The sequence below is a fragment of the Podarcis cretensis genome, assembly GCF_951804945.1.
Source record: "Podarcis cretensis genome assembly, chromosome: 15".
Lineage (NCBI taxonomy): Eukaryota > Metazoa > Chordata > Lepidosauria > Squamata > Lacertidae > Podarcis > Podarcis cretensis.
The window spans coordinates 16229078-16249039 of NC_137185.1; the positions used below are offsets into that span (position 1 = coordinate 16229078).

Consider the following 19962-nt stretch of genomic DNA (forward strand, 5'->3'; position numbering starts at 1 on the left):
GACAGGAGTCTCTGTTGATGCATAATGGTTACTTTTGGGGGGGCAGTGTTAGCAAGGGTGAATCTTAGCTCTACAGCAAGCCCTTGCCAGTCATCAGGTGCCAAAGGGATGATTCTGGTGAGGCTCAGACTTGACCCTCCATTGCCTTCCATGTGGTCTGCCTGCACTGGAGACACCAAGCTGGCCTGCCTCCATCTCTCCAGTGTGCCTTCCCTTCCCTGTGACTGCCGTGTGCATATGTCTTCCAAGGAGGAGTGCATTTGGGACTCCAGATCCACCTCTTTTGTACTTCTGCAAACCTCAAGGTTTCCCCAACCATCCTTATGCCTCCCTCATGCCAGGTTTTGCAGTCAAGATGGCTACAGTATGTGTTTAAAACAATGGAGTGTGCATTATGTCTCATATGTTTTGCATCTGGGTGACTACTGTAATCCTAGAGCACGTTTTTGGCTAGGTGGGATATGTAGAACGATATATGTTGCCGGCAGCATGCTCCAGGTGACATTGAGGGATGCTGTTGACTGAAAGGTGGAAAGGGCAGTTTCTCTAGAAATGTATGTGGTTGTCCCTTTCTGCATCGCTAGCATTCAGGAGCACTTGAGGCTCCAAAGCAGCCTCAAAAGTTCTGTTGACTTTCGAGCAGCACATTGAAACAGATCCCCAGTTAGATTTTCCAACCTGTCCCTTTCCTCCCTTGTGTTTCTTTTCCCCCCAAGACTAAAATTTACCTTTGCTTCTTCAATTCCAGTACCTGACGCTCAATCCCTCGACCAAGAGAAAGAGCACGTCATCCCCCGATCGGAAGCCTTCCAAAAAGCCTAAGTTGGATGGCTCTGCTCCAGGTCAGGGGCTAAGCCCCTCTCTGTGGTGCAGTGTGCACTTGAATAAGTCTATTATGGGCTCTCCGCTGAAAGTCAAGAACTCCAAGATCCCCACAGAGGAGCTGGAGGAGGTGATGAAGATGATGTCTGCAGGGAAGCTTGGCAACTTCAACAAGAAACGACAGAGGAATAAGAAGCTGTTGAATGGGCAGAAGGCTACTGGGAAGTCCCGCTCCCCCAGGAAGGACTCCAAGATGAAAATGAAGCAGATGACACTGCTGGACATGACGACCAAGGGCACCCCCAAGGTGTCGCGAGCGCCCCGGGGCTCAGGAGGAAGCCCCAGGTCCTCTGGCAAGCCCAAGCACCTCCCACCCGCAGCTCTCCACCTCATTGCCTACTACAGAGAGAACAAGGACCGTGAGGACAGGAAGAGCGCCCTCTCCTGCATCATCTCCAAAACCGCCCGGCTGCTCTCCAGCGAGGATCGTGCCCGCCTTCCCGAGGAGCTGCGGGGGATTGTGCAGAAGCGCTTTGAGCTCCTCGAGCACCGGAAGAAGTGGGCCTCCATGACTGAGGATCAGCGGAAGGAATACTTGAAGAAGAAGCGGGAGAAGCTGAAGGAGAAGCTGAAGGAGAGAGCCAGGGAGCGGAGGGTGAAGGAGATGATAGAAAAGTTGGAGAAGCAGAAGCGCTACGAGGACCAGGACATCAAAGGGAACAACCTGCCCACCTTCAGGCTTGTGGACACTCCTGAGGGACTCCCCAACACCCTCTTTGGGGATGTGGCCATGGTGGTGGAGTTCCTCAGCTGCTATTCAGGGCTGCTGCTGCCAGACGCTCAGTACCCCATCACGGCCGTCTCCCTCATGGAAGCCCTGTGTGCGGAGAAGGGGGGCTTCCTATACTTGAACAGGATCCTGGTCATTCTCCTGCAGACCCTGCTGCAGGATGAGATTGCGGAGGACTACCGTGAGCTGGGCATGAAGCTGTCAGAGATCCCCCTCACCCTGCACTCTGTTTCTGAGCTAGTCCGCTTGTGCCTGCGCAAGTCGGATGTGCAGGAGGAGAGTGAGGCCTCAGAGAACACGGAGGAGAACAAGGACCTGGCTGCCTTTGAGGACAACGAGGTGCAGGATGAGTTCCTGGAAAAGCTCGAGACCTCAGAGTTCTTTGATCTGAGTTCTGAGGAGAAGCTGCAGATCCTCGCCGCCCTCTGCCACCGGATCCTGATGACCTACTCTGTGCAGGACCACGTGGAGTCCAAGCAGCAGATGTCAGCTGAGCTGTGGAAGGAGCGGCTGGCCGTGCTCAAGGAGGAGAACGATAAGAAGAGGGCGGAGAAGCAAAAGCGGAAGGAGATGGTGGCCAAGAGCAAGGAGAATGGCAAGGAGGAGAGCAGCTATACAGGGAAGGGGGAGAAGAAGAAAGGAGAGGCTGTGGCAGCAGTGGCAACAGAGAAAGGGGTCAAGACGGAGCCACGGGTGGAGTTGGAAGCGGAAGACATGATCAGCGCCGTCAAGAGCAGGAGGCTACTGGCCATGCAGGCCAAGAAAGAGAAGGAGCAGCAGGAGATGCAGATGAGAGGTAATGGTGATTCAAGGCCCAGAAATGCCACTGTGGAAAGAGAAGAGAGGCTGTAAGCTCCTGTTCTGCTGAACCTCTGATTCCAACCTCTGCAGTGGAACCCCTAGGGAAGGGGGTGGGTGGGTGGGTGGAGTTTGTGGAGAGGGATTCCCTGCTGCTCAACCTTGGTGGAGGCCTGTGTTCCACTGATGTCACAGCAGGCAGATCTGAGCTATCTGTGTAGCTCTTCACCAGAAGCATTTTGTTCATAGAGGCCCCCTGGGCCAGGAACTCCCAGGTTTGGTTGTTGATGTCATGCCCATCCTGCTCCTTAAGGCCTCCAGTCCTGACACCCAAGCACTGTAAACATTTGCATAGTGACTGCCCTTTGCTCAGTCCCCTTTTAAGTGTGGGCTGGTGGCGGTAAGTCACCTGGGGGCTGTTTCACCTGCTCAGTATCTCAACATTTGATGTCTGTAGCTGAAGGTGTACCTGTGTTCCATGGGACGCTGTGGTGCACCGGATCTGGGTAATTTGGAAGTTCTGACCAGCTCTCATAGCCCCAGCCCCATGCATTTTCACTTGGCAGATGTTCCATCTGTGAACCAACCCTAAGTTTGGTTGCTTTTCTCCACCCCCCCACCCCATACAAAAGTGTGTGTGAATGCTTCCCTGATTGAAACAACGTGTGTTTCCTGATTGGCTCTTAATTGAAGGAAGACATAGAGCCCTCTTATGAGAGAGCGAGTTAGTTTCTCACCAAACTTTAAAGATGCAAGAGCTCACACTGCTGGGTTTTCTTCCTTTTTCTTCCCCACCAGTGAAGCTTGAAAGAGAAGCAGAAGAGGAGAGAATCCGCAAGCACAAAGCTGCTGCTGAAAAGGCCTTCCAGGACGGCATTGCCAAAGCCAAGCTGGTCATGCGCAGGACACCTATTGGCACAGACCGTAATCACAACAGGTAAGGGTGAGGAATGGAGAATCTAGCTGTGTGGCACTTGGGAAGCTGTCCAGATGGACCATTTGGCTGTGTGGCCCAGTGGGGTGGGGAGCCTGAGGCCCTCTAGATGTCGCTGGACTCCCAACTTCCAGCAGCTAGCCTGCTCCAGTGATCAGGAATGATGATGAGAGCCAGGAACTCAACCACATTTGGAGGGCTGCAGGGGAGAGCCCATCCCCGGGGGGAGAGGTAAGAAGTGCAAGTTCTGAAGTGCAAAACTCACTACACAAGAGCCCTGGAGGCAGAGAGCACATGGGGATCGATGATGGTTAGTCCGTGGTTAGCCAATGTGGGGCCATCCATATGTTGCTGGAGTCCCAACTCCCACCATTCCTCAGCATTGACCATGGGTAGCTGGGGCCAATGGGAGTTGGGATCCAGCCACATCTGGGGGACCACTCCTCTCATTGGCAGCAACTCTCCAGGGTTTCTTTAGTCAGATCATCATAGGAACACAGGAAACTGCCTCATATCAAGTCAGAGAATTGATCCATCTAGCTCAGTATTGTCTAAGCTGATGGGCAGTAATGGCTCTCAAGGGTTTGGTGGGATGGGTCTCTTCCAGCCCATGTGGAGATGACAGGGATTGAACCAGTGATCTTGAGCATGCAAAACAGTTGCTCTTTTCACTGAGCTACATGGTCCTTCTCTGTAGTCCAAGGAGGAGGCTTTTCTTCCCTTTGCTTCTGCTCGTTTCCCTCCTGCTGCTGCTTGAGACACCCATGTCTCTGCTTTGCAGCCTGTTCACTGCTTGCTCTGTTTGTAACTTCATCTGGGTTCCTCCTGCCAGCACATTGCTGCCCTTCCTGCATCTTGGTCCTATAAGACACCCTCCTAAAGACTGTTATTAGTCATCACAAGTACTGTACTGCCAACATTCTGCAGCCTATGCTTTTTCCTCAGTGACCTGGGTGTTTCTTGGCAAAGCTGCTCATCTTATGATACCTGGTGCCTCTCTCACACAAAGATCTGGCATCTATCTGGTCTCTCTAGGTATTGGCTGTTCTCTGATGAAGTTCCCGGGCTGTTCATAGAGAAAGGCTGGGTACATGATGGCATCGACTATAACTTCATGCCTCCCCACAAGGAGGAGGAGGACGATGAGGAGGAAGAGGAGGAGGAGGAAGAGGACGACGACTACCACCAACAAGGCAAGGCTGACCATTCTCACAGGTTCTTGGTGAAGTTGCTGGATGTATTGGGCAGCATTCGTGTTGGAGTTGACCCATTGAAATTAATGAACATGGCTAAGTTAGGACCATTAGTTTCAGTGGGTCTACTCAGAATAATACAGATGAATATCACTTGCTATATTTGAGAGTATGAGTTGCTGAATTTCTCAGCAAGAAAAAAAAACATGAAGCAAGTTAATCATTAAGCAGCCCTTAATCAGAAATTGTCCTCCGTGGCCTGTGAAACAGCTGCCTCCATTTGGTGGGGAAGCAGGTGCTAGGGCTTCGCTGGGCCTTTGTTCACCTCACTGGAGGACAAGCCCTGTCAGCCAGCTATTCGTTTTCTTGTGCTGGACAGGTTGCTTGAAGCCATGTTGTGCACTAAGCAACCATCCATGAACAACTGGCATGTTATTTTAAAGTAAGAGCCCACAGAGCAGCGTTCTGTAGAAGGCTTCTCTTATTTAGGGGCCTGAGTGCCCAATTGACTTGCTTTGCCTCTGGGGTGCTCAAAGGAAGCTGTGGGTCAAAAGGATGATGATGACGACAGTGGTGCTCCTTGTTCACTATGTGTGTGTGTTGCTTGCAGACACTCAGGAGAGCCTGGTGGAGGGCAGCATCTTGAACACTCCGCAGGGCGCCCTACTCATCCCGGAAATCCCTGTGGAGACCACGGCGCCCAAGCAGGGACAGAACCTGTGGTGAGACTTGCTCTTGGCAATAGAGATGTGTGGGTTCTTGCCCACCAGTAAAATTGGGGATTTAGAGGTGCGGGGAGCATGCAACAGCCGGGAGGTGAGAGAGTTTCTCAGTGCTCTTCAGATTAGGAGGCTCCCTTGCGCATGGCATCTTCAAAGGAGAGCCAGGCAGCAGCCCTCCTGGCTTGCAGAAGTGCAACCTGGATTTTGCCAATAGGCCTGCTGCATCCCATTGCATTTGACACCACCCCCATGTGGCGAAAAGGTTCCACTATGTGTTACATTTGCTTTGATCAATTAACTGCTGTATGCTTGAAGCTTCTCAGCTACGCAGCTGAGTCTTGGGCTAATTGGCAGAAAGGCTTCTGGAATCTGCTCTGTACAAAGTACTCAGTACTGCAGGGTACAAGATCTGTTAATTAAACTATTGTTTAAAAGTGGCTAGAGAGCTGTGTAAAATGTAGGACTCACAGCCCCACCCTTGGGCCCCTCTCTCCAGCTGAGCTGTTTGGTTTTGACATCCCATGCTGATGTGCCTCTTGACCAGCAGGGGGCAGTAATAGAAGTCCTGTTTGTGCAATGAGTCATGGCCACATTCCCTAGCTTATGGTTTAGCATTTAGTCCCTCCTTTGCTTCAGGAAAAATGGCAATCCAGAAAATTTAAATTTACAGCAGCTTGGTGTGAGAGTTGAATGTGGTCTTCTCTGATTGAAACATGTTTAAACGATTTGAAGACTTTGTTAGTGGCGTGGGCTGGTGAGAGACTGGGTTATGGGTGCCCACCTGTCTCTTGGGGTGAGTTTTATTTTCCTGCTGCTGAGAGTGGCATTGAGTAAGGTATCTGGTCTCCTCCTCCAGGTTTCTCTGTGACAGCCAGAAGGAGCTGGATGAGTTGCTGGCCGCCTTGCACTCGCAGGGGATAAGAGAGAGCCAGCTGAAGGAGCGACTGCAGAAGAGGTGAGGCCTCACAGACTGTTTTTTAAGTATTGTGGAGCAGTGTCCCTGGATGCTGGTCAGGCAAGGGAGGGAGAAGAAGTTGGCATTTGATGCCAGGATCGTTTTGGGCTGGGAAGAGCAGTGTGGAGGAATGGGGTGTTTTTTTTTGAAGCCATCAGGTCACCTCTGTGTTCTTTTTTGCGGCTTTTCTCCTTACGCAACGATCCTTTTCTTGGGGTGTGGGATTTACAAGAGCACAAATCTTTCACATCTTGGACAAATGTTTGTGGATGGATAAAATTACTGAGTGGGTTTGCTGGTGTTGCTGCAAGTGTAGACTTTTAGGCGCCTTAGTGCTTTTAACAGACATTGTACATAACAATGCAATTGCAGCACTACATGAGTGATCCTTTATGGGCCATTGTATACTTCTGGACAAGACTGTGGAAGTATTTAAAAATTCTTTTAGGCACCAGCATTAAATCAACCCCTAAATTTCTGAGCATCAGTGTAAACCACTGGTAAACCAGTGGTTTGGCCCAATGAGCTCACACTGCTGATTCAGAATGGCAAGTAAACATCCTCATGCTTGGAGTGTGTGTCAAAAATACAAACCTTCAGGTTATAGAGCTGGATAGTTCTGCAGCCCTCATAAGGTAACTGAGCATCGTCTATGTCTGAGGACCCTTGCTTAGGCTAGATAACTCTTCTGTAGAACTTGGAGGGTAACAGAGCATCTCCAAAGGCCCTACCTCATAACAGAGTCAGCTATACATAATGACCATATATTGTCTCCTCTCCCAGATATCAGGACATCACTCATTCCATTCACTTGGCTCGGAAGCAGAACCCAGGTCTGAAGTCTTGTGATGGCAACCAGGAACTGTTGAACTTCCTGCGCAGTGACCTCATTGAAGTGGCCACCCGGCTGCAGAAGGGAGGCCTGGGATACATCAACGAGGCAGAGTTTGAAGCCAAGGTGAGCACTAGCATTGCAAGAGGTGGGTGGCTTAACAGTAATCAATCACCCAGGCAGGGCTTCTGAGCTTGGAACCAGCTGTCAAGTGTAGTCTTGCTGGCTCTGGGCCTTGGCTTCCAGGCATCCCTCTGGGTGGGCCATATAGCCCTGGGCTAGCTCTTTGCTTTGAAGTCCAGAAGCTCCTACTATTAAACGTGTCTTCTTTCACTGGTGGTATCTAAAGCAGACAACATTGGGAGACTTGCTTTGAATTGGGGCAGTGGTGAAGGATCCGTCTTCTAGGAGCTGGGGAATATTCCTGGTCCCAGAAACAGATGCACATTAATTGTTGCTGACCACGGGGTAGGCAGACTTTTGAGTCTGTAGCAGAGTTGAAGCCCTGATGAACCTCAGGAGCTGCTTACTGATACACTAGGGGGCTCAGACAAAACAGTGCAGTGTGCCACTGGCTGGGTTGGCTGGGGAAATGTCTCCAGGCCAGGTGAGACTTCTGAGGTCCCTGCTCTTCCAGCACAGAGAGGCTGTAGCCACGTTCTTGCCAGTTAACCCATCTGGGGAGCTCGCCTCTTAGTTGCTTGGTTAAATGAGAGCTGCAAAGCCCCTCTGCACATGAGAAGGAAATCATAATGTGTTTGTGCCTTTTTGATCAGGTTTGCACACTGGAGAGCCTGAAGGATTTCGGGGAGTGCGTGGTTGCCCTCCAGGCCAGCGTTATTAAGAAGTTCCTGCAAGGCTTCATGGCCCCCAAGCAGAAGAAGAGAAAACATCAAGGCGGGGAAGATGCTATTGCCAAGGCAGAGGAGGTGGATGAAGAGAAGAGGGTGGCGGAAGAAGCCAAGGTCTGGATCAGGACAGATACAGTCGGAGGACGGGAGGATGGGCAGAGAAGCTTGGGCAGCTGGCGCGAAAGTGTCGCTGCTCCTGCAGGTTGCAGGCATGAATGGGAATAGGGGTGAAGGGATGAGGGCAAAGGCCTTTGCTTCCTTGCCAAAATTATGGCAGGGAAGATGCTTTCTCCCCTGTCAAACCAAACAAAGAGGAAGAAACAGCTGCTGCCAGTTGAGCCTTCTGGAAGAACAAAACTGACTCCAATTCCTGAACATCTTACCTTGAAATAAATTGGGGGTGGGACTTGCTTCCAGGTAGGCTTGGTGAGTGTTGGGCTGCAAAGGGGATAATTCTCTGTTCTGAATGGAGAGACTTTCCATGAGGATCACTCACCAATTTCAGATATCAGAATGGGGGATGAAAGACCTTTTCCAGCTTGTCTTTCACATCACCTGTGCTGTTTTCACTCTCCCAAAAGTCTCTGCAATGCCAGCAGCTGTTTTCCTTTGGCTCTGTGGCTCCTGTGGGCTGCCTGCCTCACCTTCTATCTGTTTCTCATCCTCCCTATTGGGCCATTGGTGGTAACGGACAGTATTTAGATGACCAGTGGAAACACTGTGTGGACAGAGGCCAGGCCAACGGATCAGAAGGGCAAACTGCATCCCACCAGGCTCTTGGGTGGCCACTTGGCCCCAAGGCTTCCCTCTTCCCTATCCTGGTTCCTGGACAGCAGGTGATGGATGGCCTTGAATTGGCCTCATTTTGAGACAGACACTTCTGTCCCCTTGGCCATAAATTGCCCCACCTTTATGGCTGACAGATCCCAGTGTTGGTGTGTCTTGCAACTCTTTTGTGTTTTGTTTGGTGCTTACTGTCTTCTGCCCAAGGTAGATTGCTGGGCATTGCAAAAGGTTTTCTTTCGACAAGACAGGCAAGGGCAGTTAGTGCTACTGGGGAAGGCTCCTCTGGGCCTCCCGTGTGCCCTTTGGCCCTTCAGCAGTGGGCATTTCTCTGCCTTTTTCTTCCCTTTTGTATTACCAACTGGGAGCAGATGCCTTTGGTTGGGGCAGTGAGTCACCTGAGGGAGAAGCCCTCCCTCCCCCACCCCGGTTTTATAGTGCCTGGGAAGCCACACTGGAAGCTTAATGCTTTCTCCAGTGCCTGGATCTGCTGCAGATTTATCTTGGCCCATCATCTTAGCAGCCGAACTCTGGGAGGAGCTTCTTGGAAAACTGATGTGTCTGAGAAGGCCCTGGGCACATTCCGGGGGGAAAACAGACAGGCTGATCAGGCTCCCAGCCTTCCCCACCGCCTTGGCTGCTGCCTCTTGCTCCAGGTACTGAACCTGGGAGCCATGAGGAGGGAATTCTAGACTGGGGCAAGCGAGCCGCTGTTTTTTTAGGTGTCCCATTCACACTGCACTTCCTCTGATTCAGTGGGAGGGGAATGTGCAACTCTGCAGAAATCCAGGTTTTGCTTGGCTCCTGAACTGCTGTTAGCAGCAGAGCTCAGCCATTCCCCTTGAAGCTCAACTGCCCTGACTAGGAGTAAGGAAACTGATGCTGTGAGCTTTCCCACTGCTGGTGCAGGAAAATAGGGCTGGGGGGTGGGCACAGTGGTTGTGGACAAGCACCCCCCCCCCAGTTTATCTGGCTCTTGATAGCTTCTGTCACAAAGGGTAGGTGTCCTGGCTGAGTGGAGCTGATATGCCTGCACAGTTCTGACCCCTGAAGACATTCCAGACATGAGGACTTCTTCCTTGGGGCTGGGGGCTGCTGCCACCACTTGCCCCCTAGGCATCACCTCTGGGCTTGTCCAGGGCACCATTACTCAGAGGTGCCACTAGAGGGCAGGCCAGGCTCTTCTCGGGCTCCAGGCCCTGAACTTTGCCTCTCCAGCTGTCCCTGCAATTAACAGCTAAAGTTCTCGGCTGTTTGTTTTTCCCTGATGGACAAGGATTTGGTTTGGATTTCAAAGTCAAGAATGCAGCCCCCAGTTTCAGGCTGGCTGTGTGGGATATGTTGAGCAAGGCTTGTGGGCCTCTGAGCTGGCCTTTGGGCAGGGGGTGGGGGTGGAGGAGAGGAATGTGTGCTGTCGCCTGAATGGCAGCTGCCAAGAGCCCCAGGGAAGGGCTGAGAATGCCTCTTGAGCTGCCTCCTCTGCCCCCAGGTGGCTTCCGCCCTGGAGAAGTGGAAGCTGGCCATCCGTGAAGCGCAGACCTTCTCGCGCATGCACGTGCTGCTGGGCATGCTGGACGCCTGCATCAAGTGGGACATGTCGGCCGAGAATGCCAGGTGCAAAGTCTGCCGCAAGAAAGGTGCGTGTGCCAGGCCTGGGGGCTTCCAGGGCTTGGGGTAGAGGGAATCATGCTGGGGTTGCAATGGGCAGTTGCCCTCCCAGAGAGAGTAGGAGAGATGTGGTCAGTGCTTCCTCTTTTTTGACATGGGGGGGGCACTTCCTCCCAAAAAGGCTATTGTAGCCACAGCATCATGCTGGCTTTTGATATCCCCTCCGCTCCCAAATGGGTGGGGCAGTGAGGACCCCTTGCAACAACAGTCCCTTTCTGGGTCCTTTCAGAGCAAGCATTTGGATCCTGTCATCCCCTCAGGGCCAATGCTTGCCCTTCATGGGTGTGAGTGAGCCCAGGAATTTCAGTGGGCCTACTCTGACTGGTCTCCTACCTGAGCTTCATTTCCCTCCCTTGATCCTTCTGTCTTTCTACTCCCTGCTAGGTGAAGATGACAAGCTCATTTTATGTGACGAGTGCAACAAGGCCTTCCATCTCTTCTGCCTGAGGCCGGCCCTCTACGAGATCCCTGAAGGCGAGTGGCAGTGCCCGGCTTGCCAGCCTTCTGTTGCCAGGCGCAGCTCCCGGGGCAGGTGAGGTTTCTTCTGCTGCTTAGGAAGGGGCAGCTGGCCTCAGTGTGGGCTTTGCTCCTCTCTTAAGGTCATGGTAAAGCATCCCTGGAAATTGGGACAAATGGGCTGGCCACATCTACCCAGGCCAGGCCTTTTTCCTACCAGCCCCAGGTGGGGAGGCTGAATGCAATTCCAAAAGACATGTGCGTGTTCTTCAGTTCGGAGCATTGGATTCCGAGGCTGCTTTTGGCTTGGGCTGCTGGCAAGCAAAAGCCACCTCAAGCTGACATGGCACAGCAAGGGAAAACAAGGTGGCCCACTGCAGGACAGGGCTGCTGAGGCCTCTGGTCTACCACAGCCTTTGAGGAAGCAAACTCCTGATTCTGGTGTGTTGAACCTTCCCTGTAGAAACTATGCTGAAGACTCTGTGGAAGAGGAGAGTGATGCTGGGGAGGAGGAAACCGATGAAGAAGACGACGATGAAGGGGAAGAGGAAGAGGAGGAAGACTATGAGGTGGCTGGATTGAAACGTACGTACTTTTTCTCTCCTCCACAAATGGGCAAACCTTCAGCCGGTGGAGAGTGAAGGGATCCTGTGTTGCCACAGAAGGGTAAAGATGTCCTCTTCCTAAATCTGGAATGACCGGCGGGCAATTCTGGGCTAAGGAGCTGCCTGCCAATGCCACCAAGCCATCAACAGCCTTGTTGGTGAGGGGGTGTTTTCTGGCTAATCATTGGATTGCTTGAGGCAGGACCAGTAGCCAAACTGGACTTTGCCATGCTCTGGAAGGAGGTCTGTCCTGGGTTTCCCACTTAATCCCATTCCTGAAATTGCAGGGCCCTCTTTCCTGTCTCACACAGGAATGCTTCACTTAGCGCGGTGAGGTGGAGGTAGAGACAGGGGTCTGAATTCAAACTGTGTGCAGTCAGTGGCTAGGGGAGCAAGGCTGAAATTTCTGGAAGCAGGTGGAAGCGATTGGCAATGCTAAAAAGTGCCATTATGTTTTTAATCGGAGGAGCCTTTGGTGGTGGAAATGTTTGAGGGCTGCAACCTGCATCCCAACATTCTTGGGCTTGGGGATTTTCCGGACTGTGTAATACTGTACAGAAGCAATTGAGATGTCACTGACATGCAGGCCTGCCCTTTGACTGGAGCAGAAATGCTATGACAGGCTCACACAGGCTTCTGAAATGCCAGCAGCGGATGACTTCACATGCCCTGGATTGCCGCAGAGGTGTTGCAGCAAGAGGACTGCCCCAGGCAGTTTCCCCTTGCTGTGTTGTCCGAAGTTGCCATATTTCCATCTATACCAAGGCTTGGCTATTAGCATAGATGTCAGAAAGCTGACTTAGGCAGAACCAAATGATTGTGTACGTCAGGGGCTCTGAGCAAACAGCTCTCCTGGAGAATATGTTGGACTTCAGAGCTTCAGCAACGGTAAATGTGTTGCACTTCTCCCTTAATACCTTGTAGCTGACAATTCAGCTCCTAACACATCCTGCCCATTACTTTGCTAGAAGCCAGTTTATTCATTCAGTTAGTGGAGCTGGGGTGGGGGTAGGTGGTGTGTGTGAATGTTCCCTCTTGATTAGAGAAGTGAGGTGTGTGGGAAAGCCTTGGGCCTGGGAGAGGGCTGAGCAGAGAGCTCTTCTCTTTTGCTGGCTTTGTAGGTCCAGTGAGTCTCTTCCCACAGAAGACTATTGAAACGTGCAGTTCCCCTCACAACTACATGTTGTCTGGGGAACTCCTTGCCCCTTGATTCTGTTGCATGTGTAAACTGGCCACAAGTCTTGGATGGGTTCAGGTAACCATGTTAATGGAATGGTTATTATGATCAACTGGCCATCTGGTCTCTCTCTCTTAGGAAATTTCCATGACACCTGGTAACCCAGAGGCATGAAAGTCCTTTTTGTTGGGTCAGTTTTCTCTCTCTCTCTCTCTCTCTCTCCCCCTCTCTCCCCCTCTCCCCCCCCCCCTTCTCATCAAATCCACTTAGGGCTGTAGCCAAATTAAACTTTCCTCGGAGTGGACCTGTTTAAGTCAATGACACTACATTATCTATGTCCTTTGTGCAATCTGAATCACATGGGGGAAGCTGCCTGCTGAGCAGGCTGCTACGGGGTGAGGTTTTGCTGAGGTGGTCTCGAGCATTGTAAGCGTGCCTGCTGGCGGAACTTGTCCAGGCTCCTTCCTGCCTAGGCCCAAGCGGGTCGCTGTCACTAAAAATAAAGCCTTAAGCCCCGGCCCCATCAAATAAAGCCTTAAGCCCCGGCCCCAGCTTGATGAGGCGTTTAATCAGGGGAAGGTCACTGTGGAGAAATCTCCCCTTTCGGCAGCGTTCCGCTTAATCCTGGGCGCGGTGTTGATCCTGAAGGCTCTCCTGAGGAATGTTGGACTGCCGGGCATGTAGCTCTGACTATGCTCTCGACGCAAGGGAGAGCCAGCTCAGGAGCCAGGTGCCCTGTGGCGGCCCGTCTGGTGGTTGTTTGGCTCCCAAGGAAGGTGGTGTCTGGGATGGTGCTTAGTGCAACCTGTCATGTTTCTCTCGGGACATCTAAAACTGGCACTTGACTTGCTGGGAGAAGCTGGTGCTGGGGCTTTGCACTCTCTGCTCTATCAGCTGCCTTTAAGACCATAGCTGTGCTCCACCTACCTTACATGAGGTCTCCCAGCTTTAGCAAGGTGGCTGTCTTGTGTGCCTTCAGGGCAAGACCCTGGGAAGGAAGGAAGGCAAAGAGCAAGAAGTTTAGTCTTGTTCTAAAGCAGCAAACCGTAAAGAGGCAATTCCCCAATTGCACGCTCGTGCTGGCAAATGTGCTGTTTTCCGTGCAGAATGGTGGCAGGGGCAGAATGGGGGATCCCCTCACATAAGTGGGAAATCAAGGAAGAGCTGCAGATGGGTTAGCGAGGAGGAGTTTGGAGTCCATCATGAGTAATGTGCGGGTGGGGGATGCGAAGTTTCCTTACTGCCACTTGGGCTCCCATCCCCCAACGACTAACTCCTTGACTGCCCTCTTTGTCTTACAGTGAGGCCCAGGAAAGCAGCCAAGGGGAAGCAAGGAGGCCCAGCGGCAGACCCTCCGAGGCGGAGCCGGCACCAAGGGAAGAAAAGGGCCCTGCACGGCACTCGAAGTTCCCGGCAGCGGCCGGCTCCTGTCAGCGAAGCAGACATGGATGAGCTGGTAAGAGCCACAACCCCCCCCCCGCCCCACCCCCAGGTGACAGGTGCCTCCATGCATCTCCCCTTGCCAAGAGGCTCCTCCCTCAGTATTGTCCAGAGAGGTCTCTGGCTTGGCAGACTCGGGCCGGGCGGTGCAAGAATGCCAGGCATCCGTCCAGGGAGGCTGTGTGTGTGCATCTCTCCCTTCTCCTGATGAGCAGGAAGCTTGTTAAAGGCTCTGAAATAGCCGCCAGCGCTGCAGGAGCAGCCGTATGTCTCTGGCAAGAGGCGGGGGGACGGATGGGGAGCATGGTGGGTTGTTGGCATTCCTGCAATGCAAAGCACTTGCGTCCCTTCCGATGTCTCCCTGAGGAGGACATTTGTTGCCCAGGTTGCCTGTCCCTGAGCATAATTCAGCCAGCTTGCATTTCGCTTGACGTTTCAAAGAAGATTGTAGGCCTTCATTCTCTCCCTCCCACCCCCCTTGGTAGTGTCTTGAGTGGCTGCTACTGCCTGCCTGCCTGCCTTTGTGGATTGTCCCTGTATCTGTTAGTGGCCACTTCTAGGGAGCGTGTTGCAGAGTGCAGCTTATGGGCTCACATGGGCCGTGCTGCTCTTTTGGCCTCCTCCCAACCTCAGATCTTGAAGGAGCAACACTCTCCACCTAGGACAGTTCATCCGCTGGTTCTCCAAGGGCCAGGCTTTCCTTTCACTGGCAGCTGCTTCCTCTTCCCTTTGGCTAGCCCTGCACTGGCCCTGCTGCCCCTCCAGTGCCTTGTTGTGTGCAGAGGGCTGACCTTGGACCTTGCTCTCTTCGCTCCAGCGCAGCAGGGCACTCAGCTGCTCTTTGGCATCCCAAATCTGGCCACCAGGTTCCTTCCACAGCCTGCTGCGTCTCCTCCTGCTGCAGGCTGTGTGCTGCTGGGCGGGTCATGGTTTCCCTCACTGATCCCTTTGGCTGCTTTTGAAGCTCTTTGAAGACGCCTGCTGCCCCCTGGGGAGGAGTGGGGCTGCCTGGAAAGCGATCCGGCTGGCTCTCCTCTGGGCAGGGCTCCTGAAATCCAAGCTGGTGGCTTGTAGGGGTGGGGGGCACGTTCCTTGGCTGCCCCATCAAAGCTCTGGCAGCCGCCCCGTTTGTTTGGGGCTTTATTGCTGGTGGGCCTTGGAAGTCCTGAGTGTCGCTTTGTACCATGATCTTGGCTGTCCCTGCCCACCTGCTCTCCCTTGGGAGGCTTCGCTGAGCTGCTCCTCCCCACAGGCGCACCTGCTCTTCCCAGTCGGGGCCGCTTGGCGTGTGCCCTGCAGCATGTGTTGGCCCCCTTGGCTTCCAGGGGTGTGTGCTGGGCTAGATGGGGAGGGAGGAGGTTTATTCTGGGCAGCCTCAGGGGAGCTCTCTCACCTCCTCCTGTCTTCTCCCAGATGTACCCAACAAAGAAGATATCTCGCCGGCAGAACCTAGAGCTGCAGAAGTGCGAAGAAATCCTCAACAAGCTTGTCAAGTATCGCTTCAGCTGGCCTTTCAGGTGAGGCCCCAGGAGGGAAAGGCCCCTTGCTGAGCCCCACACAGAACCTACCCCACATCCTGCCAGGCTCCCGCTCTGCCCCCTTGAATCTGTGTTCCGGCTGTTTCACTTGGAGTCACTCTGGAAGGGCCCTCCTGCCATCCATTCCTTCCATTCAGGAGGGCGGCGTTGACTGACGCACAGTGACATGGCACCTTCCGGGTTAGTGACACAGTGTGTCCAACACTGGGGTTAGTACCTAGCCCTTGTGCCTGGGAACAATTGGCAGCCTTCCTCCACAAACTTGCCTAGTTCTCTCTTAAAGCTGCCCAAGTTGGTGGCTATTGCTGTGTCTTGTGACAGTGATAAGTAGCGCTGCTGAAACAATGTGCTGTGTGAAGTCTTTTCTTTTGTCTGTCCAAATCTCCAAGCATTCAGCTCTGTTGGATGGCCCCCTGAGCTCCAATATTGCATGAGTGGGAGAAAAACTCTTCACACTGCACATAATTTGATATATCTCTACCCGGTCTCCAGCCTTTCTAAACCAAAAAGCTCGAAACGCTGGAGCCTTTCTTCATAGGGGAATTGCTGCATCTCCTTTATCAGTTTGGTTGCTGGGTTTTGAACTTTTACATGCCCTACAGGTAAGGCAGGTAAAGGTCCAAAAACCAGCAACCAAACTAAGGCGAGTCAACCAGAATGGTCCACAATATTAAAAGTCCAGTTGCAACCCTCAGCTTGTACAGTGGCCTTGCGATACGGCCAATTGTATTTTCAGTTCCTTTCCGAATGATCCCCAAAATGGAATTCACTTTTTCCACACTCCACACTGGGTGTGTACTGAAACACTGGAAGATATCACCTGCACAAATTGGGTAGAAACAATTAAATGATCACTGAGTGGGTATCATGTGAAACAGAATAACTGGTGATCCGAGGGGAGTTCCTTTGTAATCCACACCCACCTCCCAAAAATTTCCTCAGCTGTGCCAACCCTTTCCTGCTTCCCCCCGCCAGGAGGCTACAAATAACCAGCATTCTGTGCAGTGTTTTTTCACGGGTGCATGGAGATTCTTGGCTTTTTCAAAAGAATAGATAGGCTCATGGCCTAGTGGTGGGGGACGGGAGAGGAGAGGGTTCCTTTCTGTGCCTCTTGCGCCTTGATGGTGACTTTTTCAGGGAGTGTTAGTCTCTGACCATTTGGACAGTAGAAACAGGGAGGAGTGGCAGGCGAGGGTCAGGCCAAGGCAGCCTTTGGGCTGATGCAGGTGCTGCCCTAGCTGCCCACTAACCCTGTGTCCTTCCTTGGCAGGGAGCCGGTGACCACTGAGGAGGCGGAGGATTACTTTGAGGTGATCAGCAGCCCCATGGACTTCCAGACCATGCAAAGCAAGTGCTCGTGCGGCAGCTACCGCTCGGTGCAGGATTTCCTTTCTGACATCAAGCAGGTCTTTGCCAACGCCGAGCAGTACAACCAGAATGGCAGCCATGTCCTCTCTTGCCTGGAGAAGACGGAACAGTGCTTGATTGACATGATGCACAAACACCTCCCTGGCCACATGTACTCGCGACGGAAACACAAGCGGCCTCTGGCCCCACCCAGCCAAGGACTGGAGGAGGCGGATGGGGACAGCGACCCCGAGGCACTGGAGTACTCGAGGGGGCGGAAGAGGAAGAAATGAAGGGCCGCCCCCTCTCCACGTTCCGGACGGGATGCGGTTGGAGCCGGCTTTGCGCAGGCTGCAGCGAAGGGAGCTGGGAGGCGGCAGGGGCCACCTGGCTTTCCCTCAGCTCGCTCTAGCTTAACTCTCAGCAACTTCCTGAAAGCATTTGATCAGCCCTCAACTGGGAAAGATGGCTTAGTAATTCCTCAGCAGCAGCACAGGCAATTCTTGCAGGTTTTTAGAAGGCAGGAGGGCCAGGGGGATAAGTGGAGGGAGTCCCCTCTAGCCTGGGCACAGCAGGGGATGGGACGAGGGTCTCCTGAACCACAATGGTCACCTTCCTCTCCTCTGCGGTCCTGGCAGCCAGGGACAGGTCCAGGCTGCCATGCTCCACTTCGGATGCCCAACCCCATAGGCTGACGGATTGTCTTTCTTGATCAGCCCCCTTGAGCAGAAGCCGCCTTGGAGGGCGGGCAAGCACTTACTTTTCCAGAGTGACTCCCCCTTTTTTTCACCAGCATCTCTGTGCAGACCAGCTTTGGGGGTGCTTGTCTCTCTCCAGCCTCCTTATTTTGGATGCAGCAGAGGGAAAGTTGCTCTCCCCACCCTCCGGCCTCCCCTGCCCCAGGAGCAGAGTGTGATAAATCCTGTAGTTTGGCAGGAGGAACGCTGGTTCTTTGACTTTCAATCTTTATTTTTTTCTCTAGTTAAGATTCTTGTTTCCAGCAGTGACCTTGTACAAAACGCCTTGTAAGATACAGTTGTCTTTGCTCTGACATGTACTGTACAGTTTATATGAGGATGTGTTTGCTTTATATTCCTTCCTCCTGGCCCCCTCTATAAACCACTTGTTTTTTCTTAGATAAAGTAGCTGGGAGTTGGCCCAGGGAACCCATTGGGGTTGTACACTTCGTAGCTTTGTTCTTCCCTCTTTTCCTAGCCATACCCCATCCAGCCTGCCTCGTTCGTCTCCCCTTTCCTGATGTTGGAATCTGGATTGGGTCAAAGGAGGGTCTCCTTTGCACAATAATCACCCAGGTGGAGAGGCAGCTCTTTTCTGCCTTGGCCACCTCAGTCTTCTGTTTTGACTTTCCTCCATTTCAAGCGACATTTATTTCCCCACAACCTTTGAATTCAAGGCTGTGGGATTGCAAACAAGGAATTCTCGCTCTCCCTGGCCACCTTTTGCTTCTCCTGGGGCACGGGAGGATGTGGTGCTGAGGACTCCAGCCTGGGCTCTAGCACTGACAGACACACCTCTGGCGTCACTTGCAACCTGCCCACTTTCTCCCCTTCAGTTTTTGTTCTATCAAGCCCTACCAACCCCATCCCTTTCCAACCTCTACACGATGAAACATTTTTGGACTACATTTTTTTAAAGAAAAGGTTGTTTGTTGGGGGAGGGGGGAATTCTGCTAAGGGCTGTACTTGTAATAAATTGGAAATATAAAAGCAAAACTTGTTTTTCTTCCTGCTTGTATTTACTGGTCTTTCTAGGGTCTGAGAAACTAAGCGAAATTAAATTTGGGGCCTGGCTGGAGAGGGTAAGGTGGTGGTGTCTTTACTCCAGCATCTCTTGATGAAGCCTGTGGCCTCTGCCTGCCTTCTCTTCTTCCTTGGCTGGGATGGTTCTAAGGAAAAGGTCTGCCTTGGGGATGGGGAACCTGCTGTGTTCCCAACTCCCAGCGGTCAGGAATGAGGAAAGCTGGTAGGGCCCCAATTAGCTGCCTCTCTTCTAGCTGCAGTGAAGGGCTTTTGTGCAAACCCACCTTTCTCAAACCAGGAGCCTGGAGAGGGGCTCTCAATGGCAAAGCATAGACATGTGGCATTGGCAGGGTCACCTAGTTAAGGCAGCAATCACAACTAAATTATACCTGGCAGATGGCCATCCAACCAGTGTGGAGCTTTGCTCGTTGGTCCCTGCGCCACAGGGCTGCCTGCTGCATCAAGGAGCTGCCTTTGGGTGGGCTACTGTTAAAGTTTGCATACAAAAGCACACAATGAACAGCTGTGTCCACAAATAGGTTGATTCAGAAGCATTGACTTAGGGCAGAAAGAAGCTGTGCCTCCCACCCATCCCTTCATCACCTTGTCTTCACCCAGGCCAGAGACCACCAGGTCTTCCAAAAGCACCACTTCTTCCAGGAATTGCCAGTGCAGCCCAGGACCCACCACCCAGGAAAGCCCTAAGAGAAGTTAGTGTGCCACTCTGGTGAAGAATTAAGCTTGATGAGTGAGGTGAGCGGCATTGGTGGAGCCTCATGATAGCGGGGGGCGGGGGGCATTTAAGATAGAAGCCACTTGGTGCTAGCCCCATTTCTAGGTAGCTGACAGCTCCATCCCATTTTCATAATCCTGCCCTCCAGGAAGCCTGACTTCCCCAGAGGTGGGAGGGAAAGCCCCTGAAAGCTCCTTTGGTGGAAGCAAACAGTCTCCACGCGCAAACCATCTCTCCAGGCTCCGATATCCAGCTGCTTTCATGGGGCTGTGAGAGGGAGGCGGGCGGAAAGAGAGCTTGTGCTTGCGGCTGCCAGAGTACAAATAGGCCATTTATGAGGGCCAATTGCAGAGGGATTGCAGACCACCCTTGCTTGGCTCCACATGTACACACCCCTCTTCTGCCTGGGCTGAGATACAAATACAGAATTGGTGCCTGCACTTCTGCCGGGATTACTTGGTATGAAATGAGGGACCTGGTTCTTGGCATTTTGCTTAAATGCCTTCAGTGAGAACTCTAGAGACCAGCAGCCTTGTAGGGTTGAGATTTATCAGCTGT

General features: G+C 52.6%; 1 protein-coding gene across 1 annotated transcript in view; it reads left to right on the forward strand.

Moving 5' to 3' along the window:
- Positions 1-18644, forward strand: part of BAZ1B (bromodomain adjacent to zinc finger domain 1B) — a 30211-nt gene extending 11567 nt beyond the window's left edge. Inside the window, exons 7-19 of the mRNA XM_079954454.1 lie at positions 749-2408; positions 3209-3347; positions 4380-4537; positions 5148-5259; positions 6116-6214; positions 6998-7172; positions 7823-8011; positions 10170-10317; positions 10733-10880; positions 11268-11389; positions 13888-14042; positions 15440-15543; positions 16835-18644. Coding sequence (XP_079810580.1) covers positions 749-2408; positions 3209-3347; positions 4380-4537; positions 5148-5259; positions 6116-6214; positions 6998-7172; positions 7823-8011; positions 10170-10317; positions 10733-10880; positions 11268-11389; positions 13888-14042; positions 15440-15543; positions 16835-17204 — 3579 coding nt within the window. The 3' untranslated portion in view covers positions 17205-18644. The remainder of the gene's footprint in view (positions 1-748; positions 2409-3208; positions 3348-4379; positions 4538-5147; positions 5260-6115; positions 6215-6997; positions 7173-7822; positions 8012-10169; positions 10318-10732; positions 10881-11267; positions 11390-13887; positions 14043-15439; positions 15544-16834) is intronic.
- Positions 18645-19962: the final 1318 nt, after the last annotated feature.